Source organism: Cavia porcellus, unplaced genomic scaffold, assembly GCF_034190915.1.
Source record: "Cavia porcellus strain 051 isolate PalLab524CR breed Dunkin Hartley unplaced genomic scaffold, mCavPor4.1 scaffold_19, whole genome shotgun sequence".
NCBI classification, from domain to species: Eukaryota; Metazoa; Chordata; class Mammalia; order Rodentia; family Caviidae; genus Cavia; species Cavia porcellus.
This window is the reverse complement of record NW_026947502.1, coordinates 43,236,657-43,260,396: the sequence shown is the minus strand read 5'-3', so window position 1 is coordinate 43,260,396 and position 23,740 is coordinate 43,236,657. Positions and strand designations below refer to the sequence as shown.

The 23,740-nt window shown below is 48.6% G+C and overlaps 1 protein-coding gene across 1 annotated transcript in view; it reads right to left on the bottom strand.

The window, feature by feature from the left end:
• Nucleotides 1-5,913: 5,913 nt before the first annotated feature.
• Nucleotides 5,914-23,740, bottom strand: part of LOC100721539 (maestro heat-like repeat family member 5) — a 39,345-nt gene continuing 21,518 nt past the window's right edge. Inside the window, exons 14-27 of the mRNA XM_063231362.1 lie at nt 20,310-20,445; nt 20,140-20,231; nt 18,960-19,109; nt 18,279-18,433; nt 17,162-17,306; nt 15,876-16,060; nt 15,503-15,640; nt 15,164-15,275; nt 14,861-15,004; nt 14,221-14,397; nt 13,079-13,234; nt 12,003-12,125; nt 6,506-6,608; nt 5,914-6,342 (exon numbers count right to left, since the gene is read on the bottom strand). Of these exons, the coding sequence (XP_063087432.1) occupies nt 5,987-6,342; nt 6,506-6,608; nt 12,003-12,125; nt 13,079-13,234; nt 14,221-14,397; nt 14,861-15,004; nt 15,164-15,275; nt 15,503-15,640; nt 15,876-16,060; nt 17,162-17,306; nt 18,279-18,433; nt 18,960-19,109; nt 20,140-20,231; nt 20,310-20,445 (2,172 nt within the window). The 3' untranslated portion in view covers nt 5,914-5,986. The remainder of the gene's footprint in view (nt 6,343-6,505; nt 6,609-12,002; nt 12,126-13,078; nt 13,235-14,220; nt 14,398-14,860; nt 15,005-15,163; nt 15,276-15,502; nt 15,641-15,875; nt 16,061-17,161; nt 17,307-18,278; nt 18,434-18,959; nt 19,110-20,139; nt 20,232-20,309; nt 20,446-23,740) is intronic.

The window sequence follows — 23,740 nt, the reverse complement described above, 5'->3', positions numbered from 1 at the left end:
CTTTTGTTTGTCTTTTGAAATCCTCTGGTTTTCTGTTCATTTAATTACCTCTAGATGGGGCTGGGGATTTAGCTCAGTGGCATAAACGACTGCCTTGCAAGTGTGTGGTTGGGAGTTTGATCTCTGGTGCAGACAAAAACGAAAAAGACAAAAAAAAATGTGTAATGACCTCTACAGCATGATTAAAGTTGCATGAAGTCTTTGATAACTTCATCCAAGGGGACTTCTCTTGGTTAAAATGAATTTTTTTCCATGTGATTGTTGAGATTTTTCCAGGTTTTTTCATTCATGTAATTCTGGGTTACATACTGGACATTGTGAATATTTTGTGAAGTTCTGGGTCCTGTTGAAATCCAGTGAAGAATTTTGTTTGCTTTTGCAGGCAAACAGTTCAGTTAGATTCACACTGTCAGTTCTACCTCCTCTGAGCTGCAGTTCAGCCGTAGAAGTTTTCTAGTCTGTACTCTGCATAGGTGTGAGACCTGGGCAGTGGTTTAACCTAGGAATCAGCGCTAGATCTAGCACAGGACAAACCTGAGGTCATATACAACTCTCTGGGGTTGTTTTTCCAAGCTGTATCCTTTGTGTGACTCACCAGTATTTTCAGGCTCTTAAGGGACCCCATTCTAGACTCCCAGTGAAAAACCTAAGGTTCTGTTTCACATATTGTATGAGTGACTCTGTTTCCTAAGTTAGGTGCCAAGAAGTCAGAGAAAATGGAAAAGCAGTGGGTGTTCCTCCCTCATCAAACTCTTGTTACTGAGTCTCAACATCTTCTTGACTAGTCCTCTACCACGTCCTTCTTTGAGACTCCTGTGGACTGGGGTAGCAGAGAAAATAAAACTCAAAAATTGAGGGAGCCTTTGTCACATGCAGGAATTCTGTTTCCAGCTCCTAGCACAACAGGGAGAGGACTTGTCTTGAAGCACTTTCTTTCCATATCTGATGAACATGTCTAAATTTCAAGCAGACCTCAAATAATTCAAGTCAGGAGGTACTAGGGCAGTGAGACTCATCCCTAGTTCAAGGGAACCGTGAATTCCACACTGCTCCTATTTGTCCTGGCTGCTCAGGGCCCTTGGCTGCTCCACACATGAACAGGAGGTCTGGTTACACATGGTGGGAAATATCATGGAAAGATTGTCTCTGAAATTCTCAGAACTTGACCAGGGTCTAATCCATTATTTCTGCTTTGCAGCTCTGATCATGCCTGCCCTCTCCATTCTCAGACTCCACCATCACAAACACTGCTACAGGTTCATCCTCACACAGCCTCCTCTTGGCCTGGTATGGAAATGGCTTGACTGATAAGCTCAGGAGTGGGATGGATGGCTTCATCAGTTTTTAGCCTTCAGGGGACCATGTGGCTTCAGATCATCTCCACAATGTCTCAACAGTGCAGCTCTCATGATACAGCTAAGCTCCAGTGTCCACACCTTCTGTTGTAGTCCAGGGTTATTACACAGAGAACAACTCAGGTCAGGACATGGAATTTATAATATTTTTATAATGGTCACTGAAAGTTAACACAGGAGAATGCAGGAAATCTATCCGCAACACCAACGACATAGATTATTTAGTCAAGAGTCTAAATCCCATGGCAATGTCCCACATGAGTCCAGATAAAAACCCAGAGCTCAGGACAACGCCTCCACGAGTCCAACTGGAAATCCAGGGCCCACAAGGACTCACGCCAGTCTCTTATGGATTCGTGCCGGGAAGACCCAAGGGTCAGCGGTGGAAGCCAGAAAGTTCATGCCAGCAGGATGAAGGAGCTGTGCTAGTGGGATGAGGGTTCTACACTGGAGCTGAGAAGTCACACTCACAACAAAGAGCGGGGCTGTCCTGAAAGGAACCACAGCTGTCCTCAGCGACACGAAGGCCCCGAGCTCCTCCGACGACAAGCACAGTTGGGAACTGTCGGTGTCGCTCCCGGCCGGCAGGAAAAACACACGACAGATTCTGACGGTGTGCAACCTTGTCTTTATTTGTCTCCGCGTGGGCCCCGCGAGGCCTCTGTTCTGCCACCAGCCCTTTCTCGCCGGTGGACTTTCTCTATCTCTCTCGTGCTTCTCTCTCGTAGCGGGAGAGGCACTCACTTTTATAGGGTAACAGTGGCCAATCAGTTCAAAGTGCGCGATGCGGGCTGATTGGCTAACATCAGTTGTTGCTAGGCAGACTATCTTACAGAGCGGGTTGTTTAAGTCGCCAGGGCAATCAGGGGGCAGGAAGCAGGCGCCAACTTGGCTCACTCGATGGGAGGGGTAATCTAGCTCAGGCTTTGCTCTTTCTTACAGGCCTCACGTCCGCCAAGTAAAGCGACTGGTGTCGGCCGCGGCTCCCAACAGGGAACATGCCAGGAAGCAGCGTGAGGAGTTCACCCTGGGGACCAGGCAGCACATGTCTTCCCCTCCGGAGCCAGGAAGCAATGCTCGATGTGAAGACCAAAGCTTCTCCAGGAGAATCAACAGCTCAGACAGCAACTTGTAGGAGAACTAACAATGCCTCCATAACGCCTCAATCCCTCTCCAAACCTCTCTTCTTCTCCACCTATTTATCCTGGCAACCCTCCTCAGGTGGAGCATCTTCTCTCAATACATGCTGATGTAATCCAGCTGGCATTAAGTTGACCACTAGTTATCAAACCATAACACCTTCTTACCAACTCCATACATCAGCCAGAGGCAGGAAGTGATATTTCATTTTATTAATGTATGTTTGCCTTTTACTGAGCTTATGTTTCTTTCTATACACTTGGCACATTGGAGGACCCTCCGCTGTAAATTTCACCTGTGCTTGTGACCTGTTCTCCTGCTGGGGCGGATGGCTCACTAGATTCCTTGAATGCAGGTCTTGGTATGTTCTGGACAGTTTGTTAAGCTATTGCAGAAGCCTCAAGCTTGGACTGTTTCTCCATGTTATCCATGATGTCTATTATGGTTTGTGTCTGGATGTCTCCCTAAAGCCTCATGCAGTCAGGGGGGCAGACCTGAAAAAACCTGGAAAAACCTAGAGTGTATGATTAATTCATGGTCCAATGCTGTGATTATTGGTGTGTGTGCTAAATGTACCCTAAGGTGGTTGTGACCTACATACAATTTAAGAGAGGGAAAGAATCTTCTCTGAGCACTCCTTCCTCTTTTGTTTTTGCTGTCTTTTGCCAACATGAACTGTTGCTCCTCTGCTACGCCACTCTGCCTTGGAGCCAACTGATTATATGGATGGGAATCTCCACAAACTGTGAGCTAAATAAACCTTTCTTTCCTCAATTTTGAGTGTCAGGTATCTTGTCTCAACAATGAGAGAAGTGACCAACACAATGTCCTTCTCTAGAGAGAAATCCAGTGACTGTGGTATTGTTCAGAATTGTAGTTCTGGCTTGGAATGGACTGCTTTTCATTTTCTCCAGCTTTTGTGTTGTGGTTTTCATTTTAATTTTGTCATAATCTAATACATCACATTTTTCCAACAATTTGTGTTTCTGAAATTTGTTTATTAAGTCCTTCAACACCCAAAGATTATAACAACCTACTCTTTCATATTATACTCTCTTTGAACCCTTTCTTTTTTTTTTTATTTAAGAGGAAAAAGAGAAAAACACAAAACAAACCAAAGCGGCGTAAGGGTACACGCAATACAGAACTACAAAAACAAAACAAAAAAACATAACAGTAAGAAATCACCTGCTAGTAGATTACACACTATCTTCTTGAAAATAGTTCCTCAAATCACAGTATCAAAGAACACAAGGTGGACATTCAAACAGGGAGACTGCAAACAGCTGTGTTCAATGTTCCAAAAACATTGATAAAGTCAGCTATTTAACACCCCCAAACACACTTGCTGTTTGAACCCTTTCTTGCCTATGGAGTTCTATTAACTTTAGTGTGGCGTCAGGTAGTCAGTTTTTTTTTCTTCACATAGAAAACTCACATCCAACATAAGCACTGAAATAATTCATCCTGTCTCTCTGTAGGTTCCTTCTGCTATCTTTGCTGTATATCAGGTATCTGTTTGTGAATGAAGATTTATGGGCTCTTTGATGTTCTGTCTTGGTCTGCTTTCCAGTCAAAACACACTGTTTTTTCTTTTTTTGTCACTATTTTTTAAAGTTTACTACCATGATTTTACAGTAGGTCTTAACACTTGCTAAGATTTTGCCAGTGATATTTCATGTTGTATTTCCCAGTCACAGACTAATCCACAGGAGGCTCCTGGGTTTTACTGTGATTCCTTGGCTGTTCTGGGGTCAGCTCACTGTTTGAGTATCAATTTTATTTTTTGTTTTTAAGCTTTAAAAGTTTTCCAGAAATATATTAAAAAGTACATTTATTATAATTTACCCAAGATCAAGCTATAGTCTAGGGTAAGGAGTCTTTGGAGCATGTACTCTGCTCACTGCAGAGATTAAAATGCATCATGGTTTCTTTCCTTACCAGATGCCCCAACTGTTCTGGAGAGACGTGAGTTCCTTCCTGCCTTCCCTAACTCAGCCTCTCATTCCTACAACCCACACAGTTGGTGGCTCATCCTCATGGTCATCTCTGCTCTTGGTTCCTGTAATTCCTCAATTTCCCAGCTTCCTTCTGAGAATTCTGAGCATTCTCTACCAAGATATTCTCCTCCATTCAGATATGGTAGGTGAGAATTTCCCACAGTTCTGTCCCTAGCTGATGCTTCCCCCAACACATACACCATGCTCTCACACCATGGCTTCAGTTTCCTCTGTACAGATTTTGGAAATCTGCAGCACAGCTTGACCCACCCAGGCCCACGCCTGCTGCTCCTGGCTCCTTAGACCTGGCCAGACATACTTATGTCTCAGTCTCCACTGCCCTGCTCCTTGTCCCTCAGCATACCTGTCACATGGGTTTCCACTGGGAACAGTTGGCCAGAAATGGAATAATGGCCACTGTAGGGAGCAGAGCTCTGACCTTAGGCTTCCCAGTCTATTGAGAAAAGCCAGGCTGACCGAATACCCTCAGGCTCAGCCCCTTGGGCAGGCAGCCTCAGCTTCCCCAGCTGTCCTGCCCTCCTCTCCAGATGCTTCCATGACTAAACTCAAGTCCTGCCTTCTCCATGGATCTGCCTCTCTTGGATGTGGCTAGGAGACAGATGTTCTGGATGATGTCTGGGTATCTGACATGGTCCATCACCTGCATTCCAGGCAGCTGCTGCAAGCATCTGAGGTTCTTTATGTGGTCTGTGGTGCTGTTGTGGGATAAGAACCTCATCCAAGGCACTGACCCCACTGAATGTTTGCTTGGTACTCACTGCATAGTCACTATGACCTGGGAAGCCTCAGTGCTACACCAGCCAGCAACCTAGGGTCCTAATGCTAGGCTAAGGATCAGAGGCCATAGATGTGCAAGAGGAACTTGCACTGCACTAGGGAAATACAAGGCTATGAACATGGTGGTGATGGTGGTGGTGTGGGGGGGGTAGGTATCCACACCAGGAATGTGGAGAGACAGAAACACACAGGTGAGACATAGTCAAACTGAAGGGAGAAGCAGGGGGTATCCCCTGGGATAAGGCATGTAAAAGGGGCTCAGAGCTAAAGCAGAACAGTGGATAGTGGGTAGCAGGTCACCAGGACCCTTGGGGCAGGATAGGCATGGTGCATAGGTGCAAAGAGAAGGTTCCACTTGACCAGGGGAGTAAGGAGTGGATAGGTCACCAGGGGAGATCTACAGCCTGACTGGGCAGCATGTGGACCCAGAACACGGGTCACGCTAAGGACAGGAGACAGTGGGGAGGAGTTGTGAAAGATGACTTCCAGATCCTGGGCTCCCTGTGTACCCAAAGCTACTGGTATCTGGAAAGAGAGGAGAGCCCATGCCATGTGCACATGTGAGTGTATACAGGACCGACCGGTGCAGGCAGGCAGAAATAGGAGGCCAGGATGCACTCTGTCAGCATTTAATAACAGTAGAACTCAACAAGGACAGGGAAGGGACAGGCTAAATGGCTACTGAGCCCTGCTCTAGAATGCATATTGGGACAGATCCATGATGTCTTCTGAGAAGTTCAGGTAGAACCTGCGACAAATGTCATCCCGGTCCTCCAGGAGGGCACCAAAATCTGCAGTAGAGACCATGATCTGACTGCATGGCCACAGAGCCTGAGGAACCTTCTGGAAACTCACATCCCAGTGTAGAAGGGAGGGAGAGGAGAGAGGGGAAGGAGGAGATGGCCTACCCTCAGCCAGAGGGACACTGGGAGGGTTGGGAAGAGGCTCCCCTTTTGTTTGCTGGCCCAGCTCACATTTCTTGAGGATTTTTATGTCGCTCTTCTTCAGGTGGAAGCAGAGATCCAGAAAGTAGTCCTGCAGCATGGCCCCTGGAAGTCAAGTGGGCCTGGCACCTCCCACCACGGAGGGTGCTGGCCCTCAGGTTGTCTGGCCTCTCATAGGGATGTAAGGTCTTGCCCTGTGCAGACTGTGGTAGGGAATGAGGAGGAGGCAACAAGGAGTGGGAAGCAAGGTTGCAAGGGCAGTGCCTACCAATGAACTTCATAGCTGCCAGCTTCAGGTTCCTGCAGGGGCTGCCCAGGTAGGTCAGGGCCTGCATGAAAAACTGGTGGTGGCTACCAGAGTTGCTCTCCATCTGGGGGAGAAGAAGGTCTCTGTAACGTGCTTCCATCTGACACGCCCACTAAGGGTCCCAGCACCCCTGCCTCAGTACCTAGGCCAGGCAATAAGGATGGTAGTTATCCCAGGCTGGACCCAGAGCTCCATAGGCCCAGCTTCTCTACTGACCTCCACCTCTGGGTGGGGGTTGCTGTGTTAAGTCATGCACACCATATGTATCTGTGACCTCTTCCTAACCTCATCCTGGACATCCTCCACTATCCCCCAGTGCACCCCAGTCTGGTTCCCATCCTACCCCAATATAGCACCGAGCCAGGGGATAATAGAATGCAAGGAGTGCTGGCAGGTGAGAAGCAAAGGTCAGCAGGATTGGCCAGCACAGCCTCAGAGGTGACACCTCTAGGAAAGGAACCTGAGGATGAAGGCAGTTCCAAGAAAGATGGAGACAGGGGGCTTCATCTAGAGCTCCAAATATCTTCCAGGCCTCTCCCTTTTGTAGCTCCATTTATTATCAGAGCCTGTTTGAACTAGCTTCCCTGCCACTGTCATGACAAAGAGCCCTAGCAAGCCTACCACTTTGGCGTTTGGCCCCAGACCATCCCTCAGACTCTAGGGCCGTCTTGGTGCTGTCGTGCTGCTCTGACCACTGCTGTGGCTGGGCACTAACATCTGGCCATTCCTACCTAGTCCAGACCCACCAATGGGCACCTACCATCTGCCTAACACACAGCTGTGTAAGTTGTGGCCCCTTCACCTGAGCTCTGCTGCGGAGACATGACCCCTCCCTCAGCAGTCTGAATTTCCACAGATAGTTGTGCCTGGGGCTGTGCTATCCTTCCTGCAAACCCAGATCCTTCTCAGTTTGTTCCATCTTTGGTATATAAGGGCACCTTGGTCATCAGCAGACCTGAGTGCACTATGTCCTGGGTGAAGTTTGGCCATCACTGAAACATGCACATGTTTTACAGGGCAGCCTGGACCCAAGACTCCCTGCAAGAGTTGACCCTGTCTTGGAGTGGGAAAAAAAAATTAGTAAGGGTCTGGAACATTCTAATGTCAGAAGAAAGAGTGCTTCCTAGAATGTCCAGGGCAATTCTCAAAAAGGAAAGATGTTGCAAAGAAAGTGATAGCTGTATCCCTAGATGGAATGGCTTGAGCATGAAAGCCATGAAACTACCCATGGGAACAACAGTCACTAGAATAAGCTCAACTTGCCATTGGCCACAAGGGTGGTGTTATGTCCAACAATGCACAAGTTGAATTCCTGATGCCCCATATCTCAGAATGAGTTCTCATTCAGAGACAGGGTCTTATGAGGTGATCAAAGTAAACTGAAATCACCGGGAAGGGCACTGATTCAGTACAACTAATGTCTTTATACAATGGGGCAAGGTGATGCAGTGACAGACACACAGCAAGAGGGAGGCCTCATAGTGGAGCTATGGGGCCACCAGCCTAGAGACTTTGGAAGCTGGATGGGAGGCCTGGGCAGATCCCCAGTGGGCAGGCATTCATAGTGCTGGTAGGGGATGTGGTCATCCCCCTGTTCAGCCCATTGTGGTGCTCTGGTTGGTGGCCCCAGCAGATGACACAGGCCACAGTCAAGGGACTTGTGATGCATACAGAAAAGAGGCACTACCAACAGGAAGGGAAGCCACAATTCAATCCATGTAACTTTTTTCTGGTATGGCAAGTAGGGAAGCCTATAGCTAACTATGGATTTAAGATTTTATGTACTTAAGATTTTTAAAAAAACAAGGTGCTTGTGTAAAATGGCTCCACATGGTTGTTCAGTGAGGGCTGAGAGTAGCCTGGGACAGAGATTGAAAAGAACTGTGGGGATGGAAGGGACAGTCAGCCTGTGGCATGACCCAGCAACTGGCAGGAGAGACTTAATCTTAGAGCCCCATGTGGTGACAGGCAGAGAGCCAAGATCTACACTGGATCGAGTTATCACCAAGTAGTAGTAGTAGTCTGGAGAAGAAGCCCTGACCTTGCAGGCCACCGGCTGTGCACTAAGACACAGAGAAGCTGAAGTTTGTAAGAAGATACTGGTTCGGAGCAGGGAAGTCTGCTAGGTAAAGCAAAGGTCACTACATCTAGGCCCAGAGGTCAACAGCGTTCTGCTCTGGGGTGGGGTTTGTTGCCAGGCAGCCTTTTCCTCTGGTGTCTAAGAAAACCATAGCTATCCTGCAGAGTTGTAAACACCCTAAAAGCAGAATAGGGATGGAAGAACAAAAATGGGGATGGGGAAGGTGGGGTTGGATTCTGATGCAAGATCAAGAGATCTAAAAGCACCCCTTCTTGTCTGCCTGCTGGAAATGCCTAGGGAATCTGATACTTTAAAGCAGTATTTTAACTAAGTACTCAGAGGTATGTCATTAAGTATGTCATCAATACGCTCAGGGAAATTCTGTTAAATAAGTTTTAATGTATGGATCACTCCAATTTGCCAATTAGGCAAATGTAATGTTAGCAACATTGATTTTTAATGTTTTAAAAGAATATTTCGATGAATTAATAAGATTAATAAGCTGGATGTTAAGTAAAACACAAATGATAATGCATATTCCTCTTCATGCAAGGAAATACTTTCAAGATGAAAGAATCTGTTAACAACAAATTTCTCTTACACTACTTTGCTAAACAAACTCAAAGAAGAAACCCCAAAGGTAGAACTAGGCAGGGACAAAATCAGCACCTTCAGCCCCAGAGCTGAAGCTCTGGCCACTCTGAGTCTGAGGGTATCTCCCCACCAGGAGGCTGGAATTGATTCTGACACTCATGAGGCAATCAGCCTAGAGGTCCAGGGGCTAAGAGAAGAAGAGGGACCAGGCATCAGACTGGAACACCCCAAATGCAGGCAGAAAGACCCATTAAAAGGTAGCTTTCAGCCCATCTGAGAAAAGAACGATTTCCTGAGGCATGAAACCCATAGGTGAGGGTCACATTGTTGCAGGCAGCTGAGTTAATTAGAAATATAGGAAGTGAGACAGGGCTAGCTCCTCAAAGGAGCCACAGATACCTTACAACTGTGCAGGAGACAGACACCTCCTGCTGTTGGCCAGGCTTCAAGACAAAGGATCAAACAAATGCATCTACATCCTAAAGACTGATATTCTAATTAGTTCCCTATCACTCTGGAGTCACTAGCCCACCCCCCCTAGAGGAAAGGTCACAACTCTAAGAATGCCTGCTTCCTATGTAACTTGCTTTCCCATTTGTCCCTAATGTAATCAATTTTACCTGAACTATTGATCTTACTGGCTAACTATAGTTATGTCCCCCCTTATGCCCAAGTGCCTTGTGAGTCCATCCCCAAACCCATGGTTTTACTCTATAAAAGTCCCAGGAAAAGACAGTCTGGGGTAACCCACTCAGTACCCCTTCTGTCTCTCTTCAGGCAGAAGCTTTCTCTCAGTAAATATATTCTGCTCTTAACCTCCGTTGTTCCTAAAATTCATTCTCCGATTTTAGAGAACACAAACTTATACCGGACATAGTAGGTCGAGAGTTTCATTCCCTTATATCAACATAAAGATTAGAATTTGCATTTGCAGGGCCTGCATTTTTTAGGGATACTTGGAGCCTCACAGCAAATTCATCCATGTCAGCAGTAACCACAGAGATGCACGCGTGCAAGGCTCAGGATGCCCAGGGAAGGCTGAGCCACAGCACAGAGCCAGGGTACAGATAAGGAGAGGAAGTCAGCAGGGGTGAGAGTTAGAGCATAGGTCAACCACAGGAGCATTTTCTTAAATAGTCACATTTGTGGGAAATGGGCACTCAGAGGACAAAGGCATGATGCTTCAAGAGAGCAGGTGGCTCACAAATAACAGGCAGTGGATGTTTCACAAGAGCAAATCAGAGATGGAGGAAGACAATTTCATGACTGGAAGATAAGGCTGGAAGGTACCCCAAAATGAGCATTAGGAGGCAAAGAAGAAGAAGAAAACAGGAAACTGAGGATGAGCTGTGTGAACTGTAACAGAACAAGGTCAAACACACATCTAATGTGTGGGCCCTTTCACCCAATATTAATATTTTTCCCAGCTCAAAATTCACCCACTTTATCTGCTCTGTGAACATGGATCTAGGCTCTCTCTATTCATAGCTGGCCCTGCAGGTCCAGGAGGTAGCAGTGCAGGGACTCTGCAGAGGACAGGCCTGCCCCCCAGGCCTCTATAATCAGCTCTTGCAGTCCTGCAGTAGCTGCCTCCAGGTTCCCAGGACGATCTTGTAGCCTTTGCTCCGTGTGCTATCACCTACTAGGGGCTTCTCTTGGGATTTCTGAAGGGATTCTTCCTGAGTACCACCTTAGGTCAGTGAACCTTACCTATTACATGTTATACATGTCTCTGTATGTGCGCAGATTAAGGCTCTTTCCATCTTATAGTGTAACTTGTTTCCAGTCACAGATCATGCCTCTATGCATTAAGCTTTCCCTACCTAAGTGGATGTGCGTGTCTGCCTCCTGGGTAGGTCCTGATGAAGTCAGAACTGTGGTGTTTGGGCTTCAAAGAACCCAAAGCATAAATCACAGAGGAGTGCATCTAGCTACACTATGCTGTATTTGGAAACGTCTACACAAGCAGAGACACCATCAGCAAAGAAACACACAAGTCACTGACTGCAAAAACAAGTGCAACACAAGTAACTAGCCCAGGACCCACTCCTGAGGTACTCAAGGAAGCCACAAACATTTCCAAGCCAAAGATAATGCCCCCAAAGAATGGGGAAGCATCTGAAAGGGCAATTTGTGGCTGGGCCCCAGTTTGTTGGCTCCTGATGACTTCAACCCTCAAGGCTGTGCTGCCCACCAGGAAAGGAAACTTCCATCCTTCCCTGGGACCAGCTGACTCTGTCCCCTGCAGGAAGCCCTGCTGGACTGCTCCTGTCACTGGAGTCCTGGCCTTTTCCATCTTCCAGATGTCCACAGCTTCTGAATGTGGTCTGCCAGTGACTGCTGGGCCCAACCTGGCTGGCACTACGAGGACACTTTTCACTGGTTTTCCCCTCCTTCTATATTTTCCTCCCATCACATTCAAGCAGAAAATGGTTCCACCTTTCATCTCCTTGGAGGAGGGAGGTGACCAGGACAAAATAAAGCAGTGAATCTTCTTGTTTTTCTGGTTCCCAAATTCAAGTCCCTATGGTAAAGGTCAGTCACTTTGAAGCCCGGAATGAAAAAGAAATCCTCCAAAGCTGTCAGGATGGCAGGAAGATATCTACTGTGAGGCCTCTCAGATATCTACTGAGAGGACCTGTGCTCCACTTCTTTCACTTAAATACCAGCATGACCACCTGTCCACACTCCACAGCCCTCCTCAGACAAGGCTGCGGTGACTGTACACATCTATCTCCTCCTCCCTGTCCCTGGCTCTTCTCCCATAGGGTACTCACACCTTACCATGATGGTAAAAATGTCGTACTCAACCTCTACTCCTCGGCCCCATGCCAACTTGCTGAATAGCTCCTTCCGGAACTCCCAATTCAACAAGATGGTGCAGCGAAAGAAGGTGATCTTGGTCCTCTGTGGGTGCAGGATAGAGATGCATCATCCAGCGAGTTTCCAGCCTCCACCCCATCATGTCCCTCCCAGGCAGATCCCAAGGGGAACAGAAGTCTTCAGGGATACTCTCCCAGTACACTTGGGGTCCTAGCTATGCTGTCTGACTGCCCAGAGGGGACTGTCACCAGAAGAAGTTGGACCCAACAAGATGCCTCCACCCTAAGCTCCATGGCACCAATATAAAGCTTACAGAGAGGCCAGTAGTCACCTTGGTGGCCCAGGCCTCCTATTTGATGCCAAGAAGGAGATACCACCCAAGGAGTCTGTTTGGGTCCCTCGTCTCCAACTTTTTTAGTCTGGGAAAAGGACATAACTTCCCACAGTAGAGATGGAGCCTAGTTAAGTTATTTTGTTGTTAAATGTGAGGTCTGGGATGGGTAGAGAAGCCTTTGGGTGTTACAAAGGCTACAGGGTACAGTGGTACAGGGTTAATGCTGCAGTACAGAGCAGGCACCGAGGACCAGTGGAGGTGGTGGCTGGCCTGCTGGTGAAGAGCAGAGGCCAGACCAGGTGTCCAAGGAAAAGAAGCAGGTGGCCTGCCAGAAGTGAAAAGGGGTGCTGTAGGAAATCAGGGCAGAACCCATAAAACCTGGGGGCCATGTAATAACATTCCAGAAGCCCTTGTACAGGACATTCTGGGCCACTGGCCAGGGGAGAGAAGAATGGAGGAAGAAGATTATGAGTGCCAGGTTCCCAAGGCTGACTTTAGGTGTCAGGAGGAGTAGAAAAGCTGAAGGCAGGTGGCTAAAGGACCACCACAGGAATTGGTTCTTTACTTTTCTTCATCCAGAGATTCACCTTCAAGATGCCCAAGCCTTCCAGTCTGGCCCAGCCAGGCTCTGGTCTCCATTCATAGATCTGGGTCCTCCCCATATACTGGACCCCTGGCAGCCCTGGCCTGGAAGCCTGCTCACCATGACCACCTCCTTGTAGGCATCGGCTAGGTGGAAGAGCAGAGGCACCAAGGCCTGGAAGGCTACTTTCTTGAGTGGCTGCTGGAACTTTCTGCCACCGCTGTAGATAACATCCCCAAACAGGAAGATGGCACTTGCACGCACCTTTGCCTTTTCCTGGGGGACAGAAGTAGGTAGGCTCAGGCAGGCAACACAGCAGATTCCTTCAAGTGCTTTTGCTCTGCCTGTGACTTTCAATGGCCAGCACTTGCCTCACTTTGGCTGTGAGACATGCAGGGCCAGTTGACACCAGCTAATCCCATGGACCAGCAGCCCCTGAGCACTGGAGTCCAGCCCACTCCCTTTAGCTCCAACTGCCTTCTCTCTCTGCCTTCTCTCCCTGGTCCTCCTGCTTTGCTCGCCACGCCCCCTTCAATCTCTAGAAACTTTCTGCTGCATTTGCTATGCTTGGTTGTTCTACAGGTCCTCAGGCAGACCCTGGTGTCAGATCTGTCATTTTCTGGCTCTGTGACCACTGTGAGTTTCCTTCTCTTTGTGATTCAGTTTCATCGTTTTTAAATAATAAGGTAGTAAACACTGCCTTTGTCGTTAGGTTGAGGTAAAGATTTGAGTCCAGTGCTACTGGCAGCCTCGGTGGTACTGATGTCCACCTGTTCTGTCTGTCCTGTGCTGCTGCCCTCTCCTCATGTGCAGGAATGGCAGCGTCTCCCTTCCACCTGTCTACCTAACAGGGATCCTCCATGCAGTCTCCTCTTCCCAGCCGGAGACCCTGGATCTCACTGCTTCATGGGGTGGGCCGTGAGCGCAGTTTTTAAATGAGGTGGTAGTTCTTGTCAGCCTAGGAGGCTGGAAACACTAGTACTTGCCCCTGCCTTAAAGATCAGCCAGTGGAAGCCCGGTCCGACTCCGGCGGAACTTTCCATTCACTCCCAAGTTCTCTGCCGGGCTGCTTGGCCAGAGGACTTTACCCACCGCAAGGCATGGAACTGCGTCTGCCTTTCTGATTGGTGGGCTCAGGAGAGACTATGTAGAGTCCTAACCAGCAGAGGGCGCAGAGCTCCTGGACCCTTCCGGAAGACCCCCTACTCCCAGCCTGCCGCCCCAATCCCGGCCACACCCTGCCCTTGTCCTGTTCCCCTCACATGCTCAAACAACTGCAGCAGGTGCTGGGCAAGCTGGAGGCTGATGGGGCCGATGCCCTGGAGCCCTAGGCGGTGCAGGATGTCGCTAAGGATTGCTATCAGGCCCAGGAGATCCTGAGGCTCGGGCTGCAGTAGGCTGTTCAGCAGATCCCTGAGCATGCCATGGAGCAGGGCCGCCTGCAGGGAGACATTGCCCCGCCCCCCGCCCCACACACACACTGGGGCAATGTGCCTGGACTGCGGGCCCTCCTCCAGCCTGACCTACCCGTTCTCCAGGATGGAGGACTGAGTCTCTGGGCTGGCCACAGTCTCACTCCCAGCCACCCTTCCACACTGGACAGGAAAATAGATAAATACAAGGCCCTTTACCCCTGCAATAGCAACATGGGGCAATGGACTTGTTCTGGGAGACTGAGCAGGCAGAGGGAGGTGGGTGGGGCATGGCAGAGGGACCCAGCAGTAGGCTAAGGGCACTGAACTCAGAGCTCCCTGCCATTCAAAATCCCCACCCTGCACAGTGCCTTCACTAGCCGATGTGGCTTCACCATCTGCCTACCCTGGCTCTTCTCTGGCCTCCTCCCTGCAGTCCTCCTGGGGTGGAAGTGGGCGTCTCCCACAAATGCCCCCATCTCCTTCTCACCTTTTGGGCGTTCATCATAATGCTACTGAGGCCCTTCAGACTCATGGCCCGCACCAGCCAGTTGGGGCTGTTCAGGCCCAAGCTCAGAAGGTTGTCCATGGCCTTCTGGGACACATGCTTAGGGACCTCTGGGCTGTTGAGAAACTGTAGGGTCAGCACCATCAGGGAAAGTCAGCCTGCGACATGTGCCAGGCATAAGTCAGGATGCCTTTATATCAAGGACAGGGAGGAAAGCCCAGTTCTGACATGCTTCCTAAAGGGCAGAGAACAGAGCATAGCGTGGGTGGCTAGGGAGAGGCTAACCTCTGTAATGATGAGGATGGCCACGATGTTGTCTCTCTCCTCACAGCTCTTCAGGGAGATGATGGCCTGTCCCAAGACAGCCCCGACTTCACAGTCATACAGGGCCATGGCCCTATCAGATGGAAGAAACAGAAGCAGGGTCTCTGAGGCCCCTATTCTCTAGAGGACCAGGCTGAGGCTAAGGATAAGGGTGATGGCTGGAACACCACTACCACAGATCTCAGGCACTGGTCAGGCCCTGAGTTGAGTGTATGATACTGTGGGAGAAGGCACAAGTAGGAGCTGCATCAGGGTGTGGTCCACCCCCTCCCAGCCAGGGCAGCCAAGCTTGAGGATCACCTGGCCAGCACAGTCACTCCTTCTGTATAGGTCTCCAGTCGCTCAAAGAGCTCCCAGCCCCTGAGCATCTTGACGTGTGCAAACACCTCCCAGTACCGAGTGGTCCAGAAGAGGCCCTTCATTGCTTCAAGGCAGGTCCTGGGGTGGTGCAGAGTGTTTGGAGACTATGGAGGCCCTGGGACCTAGGCCAGCAGCTCCTTCTGGGTTCCCCTTGCTCAGGGCTTCACTGCCTCCTATCCCACCCTGTGGAGCACAGTCCATTCCTCCCTTGTTTCTCAGCACCTAGCACCTTGTGGGAGGATCCCTGACCCAGTGAGTAGGTCCTGAAGTCAGGGTCAGGGTACAGTGGGCCTGAAGCTGCCCCACATCTCACCTGCAGGGCCCAAGGGGCTTGGAGTCCAGGGTGTCTTCCTGGAAGTCCAAAAAACCCTTGACCATGCCCAGCTCGAATAGGTAATGTAGTTGTGTGAGCAGGCCCAGGAGGATCCCCGCAAAGGCCCAGCGGACTGTGGTCCTGTACTCCTGGATGTAGAGGAGCTCGTAAATGGTACCCAAAGCCTGCAGTGGGAGGTAGGGCAGGCACAGAGTGCCAAATGAATGGAGAAGTGAGCAGCCATGGAAACATGCCCATTTTGTCTCCGGGTCCCACTGCTTTTATCTGGTCTCACACAGGGACCTTTGGGTCCTTGTAGCTGGATCTGGACTGGCTGGCCCCTCCCACAGCAGCCAGAAGCAGGACAGGTTGAGCTAGCCCCAAACTCTTACATTTGTCTGGACTCCAAATTCTACCCAGACCCTACCGCTGGCCTCCCTTCCTCCGCTGCATCCTTCCTGTGGAGAGGTCGCTTCCAGATGCCTTACTAAAGGGCTCTCCTGGTCTCACTGGTTCCAATCCTGAGTTTCAGTATCTGATACCATCTGGCCTTCTTTCCTTAGGTGAGGCTATGAATGATCACTGTGTCCCTGGGCACTCGCCCCTAAACAATCCTATGGTCACCATGCCCTTGGGCTCATTTCTGTAGCTCCACTGCTCCTCCTCATGCTCAGAATCCTGTCAAAGGGCAGAGCTAACCAGGTCATTCCTTGATCAAGCTTCTCCCCAGTTTTCTGCTGCTTCTATAGGGAACCCATGGATCACAGTGATTTTCACCTCCCAAGTCTGCCCTGTGGTCTTCACTAGCCAATGTGTGCCCTCCTTCAAGTCTCCCTCAATCCCTTGCACCCCTCTGTCTTCTCTCATGATTCTTTTCTGCACACTAGCTTTTTTGTGACTATGAAGCCCTAAGAGCAGCCAGGGCTCTCTGCTCCTTTGCTTCCTAATATGATCTGATGGCCACTTGCTGTAAGTTTATGGGGTGTCTGATTTTTCTTTTATGGCACCCTCAAGGGGAAATTAGTGTTAAGGGCAGTGAGGTTTTGTGGCCAGGCAGCTGACCAGTTAGCCAGTGTCCTAAACCCACTGGTTCCTGTGGGCAGGAGTGACTTGGTGCCCATCTTTACAAACTAGTCTCCCTGAAACTGTGTGGTCACAAACTAACAAGGACCCGTGTGAAGGCAAGATGTCTGGTAGTAGTGCAATGTCACCCTGGGACCCTACTGGACCCCTGGACACAGATACTGCTGCAGAAAAGACCCTGAACAGTCTGGGGCCCAGCTCACCAGAATGGAGATGAGCTGGACCTGATGGGAGGGCTGGATGTTCTCCAAGGCGGGTCGCTGCTTGAGCTTTGTGTAGAGCAGAGTCATGACCTTTCGAGCCAGCTTCCAGTTGGCAGCCAGGGCCATCCACAGGGTTAGGATCTGCCTGTGGAGACAGAAGCCTATGTCACCACTAACCGCCTAAGTGCACAGGCCATGTTGCCTCACAGCTCTAGAGGAAGCCCTGGAAGAGGGGAGACCTTCCACACACCAGTAAGTGTAGCTCCCCTGCTGACCATCAGCAAGGGTGACCTGCTGGGTGTGGTGACTGGGGAGGGGTCCTGGGTCTTTGTTCTGATAACTGGTGGAGGGGCTGCTCCAAGCTCTGAGCCAAGGTAGCTTTGCCTGGCATTTGCATGTACACCCATCCTGTGACGAAGGCATGGCCCTCCTCAGCCTGTCTCTTCTTTTAGAAAGGGAGGGACAAGCTCTTCGGATGGCCTGAAAAGAGAGCACCCTCAAAGCCAGGGACTACTGCAGACGCAGCGCTTGAATGTCTGCACCAGATCTCCCATGCATTTTGTGCACCTAGCACCTGTCTGACTTCAGATGTCTATGAAATGGTAACACATGGCTCCTCGCTGTGCAGTCCTGGGCTACACAGCCCCTAGTGCTGCTCATGGTTTGCAGATCAAGGATTCATCACCCATGGAGTGCACTCAGAAAACTCAGCATGGCAGCTAGAGCAGAGCATGTCCAGAACTCTGTGACTGGGGCCCTCAGCTCACGGGAGCCACCACTTACTAGTGTGTACCTAGCTGACCTCTGGCTCTGCAGCAGGTTGGCCATGGGATCTCTCTGAGTCTGAGAGACATTTCCATGCTAGATCCCCCTCCTGAGACCCTGGGAGCCTACACTCAATGCCCTCAGATCAGGTTAACGTTGCCTTCAGCTTGGATTCCAGGAAGCGGGTATGCCTGGCAGAAACCCTCAGGCACACACCTCCTGGTGCCTGCAGGAACCCTCAGGCACACCTCTCCTAGTGCCTGCAGGAACCCTCAGGCACACATCTCCTGTTGGCATCTCTGAGGGGCCACATAACAGTCTTTCTGGGTGGTAGACTGGGGAGGAAACCTACTTCTCTGAGGGGTGGCACAGGAACAAGAGCACTTCAACCACTTCTGGTGTGTGCTGAGTCCCCAGAGCTATCATGGCCTTCAGCATGATCTCCTGGGCTTTGCTGCAGTGAATTCTTGGTAGCTCCTGGAAGAGGCTGCGCAGGACTTCATTTATCTGTACAGGAGGGGCAGGAGGAGCAAACTTCAAATGAGACCAGAAAGTAGACAACAGGAGGACCTGGGATCCTATTGGGGTCCAGCTGTATGGAGCGGGCTCAGGGTTTGTGCCACTCTGCCCATTTTCACGCCCTCACTCTGCCTGTTTGTCCCTTGTAAAGTGGGATTCCATCCCCACAAAGGGCCAGCATGGAGCATCTGAGTGGGTAGGGCAGGACACCTATTTGTGACATTAGTTGAGGTGCATCTTGAATTACACTGGCCAAGCCAGACTAACTCACTATCTCTCACAAGCTGCTAGTGAGTCAGGGGGTGAATGCAATTGCAGTGGAAGGGATACCAAAAGAGGTTGCGGAAAGGGGCACCAGCAGTGGGAAGAGTGGCATGTGGGTGTGCACATGTGGTCAGTGCATATACCCCTTGGTGTGTGGCCATCCACTTCCCTTCTAGTATGTGCAGGGCAGTACAAGCCAGGATGAGGACAGGCACCATGCCCACCAATGAGAGCCTAAATGCCAGCCCACCTGCTCTGGCTTGATGCTGGGGCCTTCAAAGACCATCAGGAGGAACTTGGAGGTCAGTTGACACTGAAGAAGGCCGCAGCAGCTGAGGCTGTGCAGCAGCACGAGCACCAGCTGTGTGTGCTGTGCCACACTCAGGGCTTTGTTGAAGGCCTGTGCCCAGGGAAAGGGGGCAAGTTTCTCTGATCAGCATTGGTCTGGGTAGATCCAGTCTAGGGTCTCCCCAGAGATCGAATAAGGACTCTCTGCACCTCCACATAGATGCCTCATGCACAGATGCGTGGGGACCCCAAAACAGCTTACCCTGCCTCAGCTGCTCAGCCAGGCTGTCACTGGGTGTCTGAAAATGTAGCTATCACAGGTTCCCAGCTGCCTCCTCTCTGGAGAATTGCTCTGAGGCAATGAGAGCAAGCAGCCTTGCCTAGGACAGTAGGGTCCCCATTCTGAAGCCAGTGGACAGTGCCCTGCTAGTGTGTAGCTCAGCTCCTTGTGGCTCTTGCCCTTGCCCTACCTTGCTTCTGTTACCCCACTTCCTCTGAGAAAAAGTCCTTGGTGTACAAAAATCTCTGTCCACCGTCTTTTGAGAGGGAGCCCCTGAGACATAGGCTCAGCTAGGTGCATGGCCCAGGGGACTCCACCTGCACAAAGGTGGCACTGTCCCATGGCAGCCTCTCCAGGAGCAGGAGAGTCTCAGAGGTGAAGGGCCCTCATTTGAAAACCAAGACCCAGACAGATGGAATGTTCTACCCGAGGTGCCCTAGTGCAGTGCAGGGGAGGGCTGGGCCTGACAAGAAAATGTAGGGAAAGTGTGCAGGAGGGAACAAGGAACAGGGCCATTCCAGGTTGCCAGGCAGAGGGGCAGTGCCAAGACAGAACATCTCCTGCAAAACAAAATGACCTGTCTCCCTCCCAAGGAGCCTCAGAGGGAGGCCCAGAAGGTCGAGTGAGAACCTTAGGCCTGCTGTGCTCAGGTCTGGACAAAACTTGCAAGGTGAGGCAGAGGCAGGGTACTCTCCCTTGGAAGGGCAGGGACTGTTAGGCTGTTCCATCTTGGCTATGCCCCACTTGCTCCCAGGCATAGGCCACAGGCCCCATCTGTACAACCAGCTGAGGGAAGGAGAGAACAACAGAAATCCTACAGTTCTGGGGTCAAATGGGAGTACTCACCCCTGGGAGGCCTCACCTTCACCAAATGTTGGAGCTCTACCTCCCCTTTTCCAGAGGTCCTGAACTTGAAGCACTTCACCTTGCTCTGGCTCAGGTCCACCATTCTCTCTGTGTGGGACACAAAGTTAGTGGTCTTCCCCACCTGGGGAAGGAGCTCCCTGCCTCTGCCCCTTCTTGGAAGCTCACCCTTTTGCTGCATGGAAAGCTTCAGAAGTAAATACACACACTGGCGGGCAGGATTCTGGGTTTCTTCATCTGTGTCCCACCACAGCAGAATCAGCAGGCCTAGCTGGTGGCCCAGCATGGACGGTGTGGCCTCTTCCTATAGAGCAGGGAGTAAGTAGAGCCAGGCCTGGTTTCCCAGGGCCCCCTCTGGCCCTAGTATCTTATAAGAAGTGGCCTGGTTGGGTCAGAAAGGAGCTCCTGTTCCAATCCAGGTCAGCCCTATACCTCTCTGGCCTTAACATCCTCTTCTATGGAAGGGGCCCTTATTGTTGCCAATAATGAGAAATTGTGTCGTGCCCATTCTGATACCTTGGAGGCTCACATGCCTGCATTTCTTCCTCTGGGAAGCTGTAAGTTTTTCCCATTTATCATTATCATTCTCATTCTCAACAAGTTTTGTTTTGCTGTGCCTCACTATAGGTTTCTTCATATTTATCCTCTTCTGGGTTTATATTTTCCACCTGTTGTGTCTTCATTTCTTTCTGCCACAGTCTTCTCCCCTTCTCTTGTGACCCCAGTTATGCTTGATATTGCTTCACAGCTCATTGCTGCTTTGAATGATTTTAAATTTTTCTTTTTTGCTGTTATTAATAAAATCCAGGATCTTGAATATGCTAGACAACTGCTTTACTACTGAGTTATACCTCAGCCTCTGATTATTTTTTCTATAGTCTTTTTCCTTCAGTTTTTATAGGTTCTGTTGTCTTGTCTTTACATTTACTGTTTTCTCCTGCATTATCTGACCCACTAGTAACAGAACTCAGTGACTTTTTCACTTCAGGTACTGTATTCTGTTTATATTTCTACAATGCCTATTTGATCTTTTTATAGTTACCACTTATCTCTTGATATTTTGTATCTGTTCTATTATTATGTTCACTTTTTTCTTTAAATTGCTGAACATACAGTGAGGCACCGTTGAACGACTTTACTGTAGGCAAATTTTACTTGAATAAACTAAAGTGTGAGAAAGTGATAACATGCGTCTTACAATCACAGCATGTGTGCATGTGTGTGTACGAGTAACTATGTGTGTCTGTGCATGTGCATGTTGTGGGGGTGGTGTTAGTAGTCTGCAACCTCTCCTTTTAGTATCCAGCCTCAGCCTCAGAGATGCAGGGAGTGAACACAAATGGGCCTTGATGTAGGCAGGAGCTGCCTCTGGTCTCTGCATGGATATAAGGTTTCATTTCTCATCTCTGGAGTTTTGGCCCTGCCAGCGCCGTACGTTCCAGAGGCTGGGCAACCTGGGGTGAGTGTCCACGCACCATTCCTCCAAGCACAACTAGTTTGGGACCCTTGTTCAGCCCCGGAAAGGAAATTTCGCAGCTTCCTGTTGCACTGGACCAGCTAGGTGTTTCTTGAACCGGGATGCCCCACCCCTAGTGACCCACTCTCAATCCAGGGAACTGGGTGACCAGAGTCCCAGGAGCTGAGGGCATAGAAAAGGATTTCCAACAGGCCATGGGGAAGCCTTGGAATAACACTTGAAACATAGAAATATAGGAAAATGACAAAAAGAAAGACCAAATTACAATCTCAAACCTCCAGCCCATACAAACAAACCTTAGGAGCTATGTACATGGAATAAAATATATGCCATACACATGAAATATCAGACATAATAGCAACTGAAATAAAGAAGCAACTCTGGGAAGCTTTAAAGGAATTCAAACTAGAAATAATCTCCAGGTAAAACAAGAAATGATAAAAGAAATAAAAGACATGCTGAACATATCTAAAGAAGACACAGTTAAAAAATTGGAGAAACTAAACAAAAAAGGAGAATCCCTGAATAAACAACATAAAAAACAAAGAGAATACATAAAGCAGATTCAAAGAGATATACAGGAAATCAAAAATTCCATTGAAAGCTGTAAAAACCACCTCAATGAAAGTGAAGATAGAATTTCAGACCTTGAAGATAAAATTGCAATTAGTGAACAGGAAAGGAAAGATCTTTTAAAAATAACACAAAATTAAGAAATAACAATTCAACAGCTGCAAGATGATGCAAGAAAAACAACATAAGATTGAGAGGGATAAATAAAAAAGAAGGAGACAACATAAAGGTTGTCAAGAGACTATTTAGAGAAATAATAGCTGGAAATTTCCCAAACATGAGATTGGAAACTGATATCAGGATCAGTGAAGCATATAGAACAACAAATAGCCATAACCAAAATAAAACTACACCCAGACATATAATAATCAACATCTCAGAAATCCAACAAAAGAATAGAATATTAAAAGCTGTCAGAGAAAAAAGACAGATCATCTATAAAGGAAAACCTATGAGAATCACAGCAGACTTCTCACCACAAACAATAAAGTCAAGAGAAGCATGGAATGAAGTATTTCAGATCCTGAAGGAAAATGATTTCCAACCTAGAATGATGTACCCTGCAAAACTGTCCTTCAAAATCGATGGAGAAATAAGATACTTCAATGACAAAGAACAGGTGAAGAACTTCATGATCACCAAGCCAACCCTGCAAAGAATACTGAAAGATAGTTTAGATACATTAGGAAAAAACCACTAAGCAAAGCAGACAATTAAACAGAACAGAAAGATAAAGATGCAACAGCAGAAAGATAACATGTCAACAATAAAGCAACATTTAACAGTTATAACCATTAATGTAAATGGAATCAATGCACGAATTAAAAGAAACAGACTGGCAGAATGGATCAAGAAACAATATCCAACCAAATGCTGTCTACAAGAAACCCATCTAACCCAAAAGGATACTCACAGCCTGAAAGTCAAAGGATGGAAAACAGTATTTCAGGCAACAAGAACCCCCCAAAAAGTAGGGGTAGCTACTCTGTTTGAAGACAATGTGAACTTCAAACCAAGAATGATCAGAAGACATAAAGAAGGTCATTACATACTGGTTAGGGAAAATTTCAAGAGGAAGAGGTAACAATCTTAAATACATATGACCCTATTTCCTGAGCACCCAGTTATACAAAGCAAGTATTAATAGATGAAAAACCAAATTATCAACAACACAATTATAACAGGAGAACTTAACACACCATTGACACCAAGGGACAGATCAACGAGAGAAAAAATCAGCAAAGAAATAACAGAACTGAATCACATCTGTGAACAAATGGACTTGATAGTCATACACAGAGTGTTCCATCCAACATCAGAATACACATTCTTCTCACCAGTACATAGGACATTCTCTAAAATATACTATATACTAGCCCTCAGAACATATTTAAATAAATGGAAATGACTTGAAATTATCCCATACATGTTATTGGATCATAGTGCATGAAACTAGAAATTAGTGATAAAAGAAACTGCAAAAATCCCACAAACATTTGGAAACTGAATAACACACTCTTGAGTAATCAGTGGGACACAGGGGGAATTA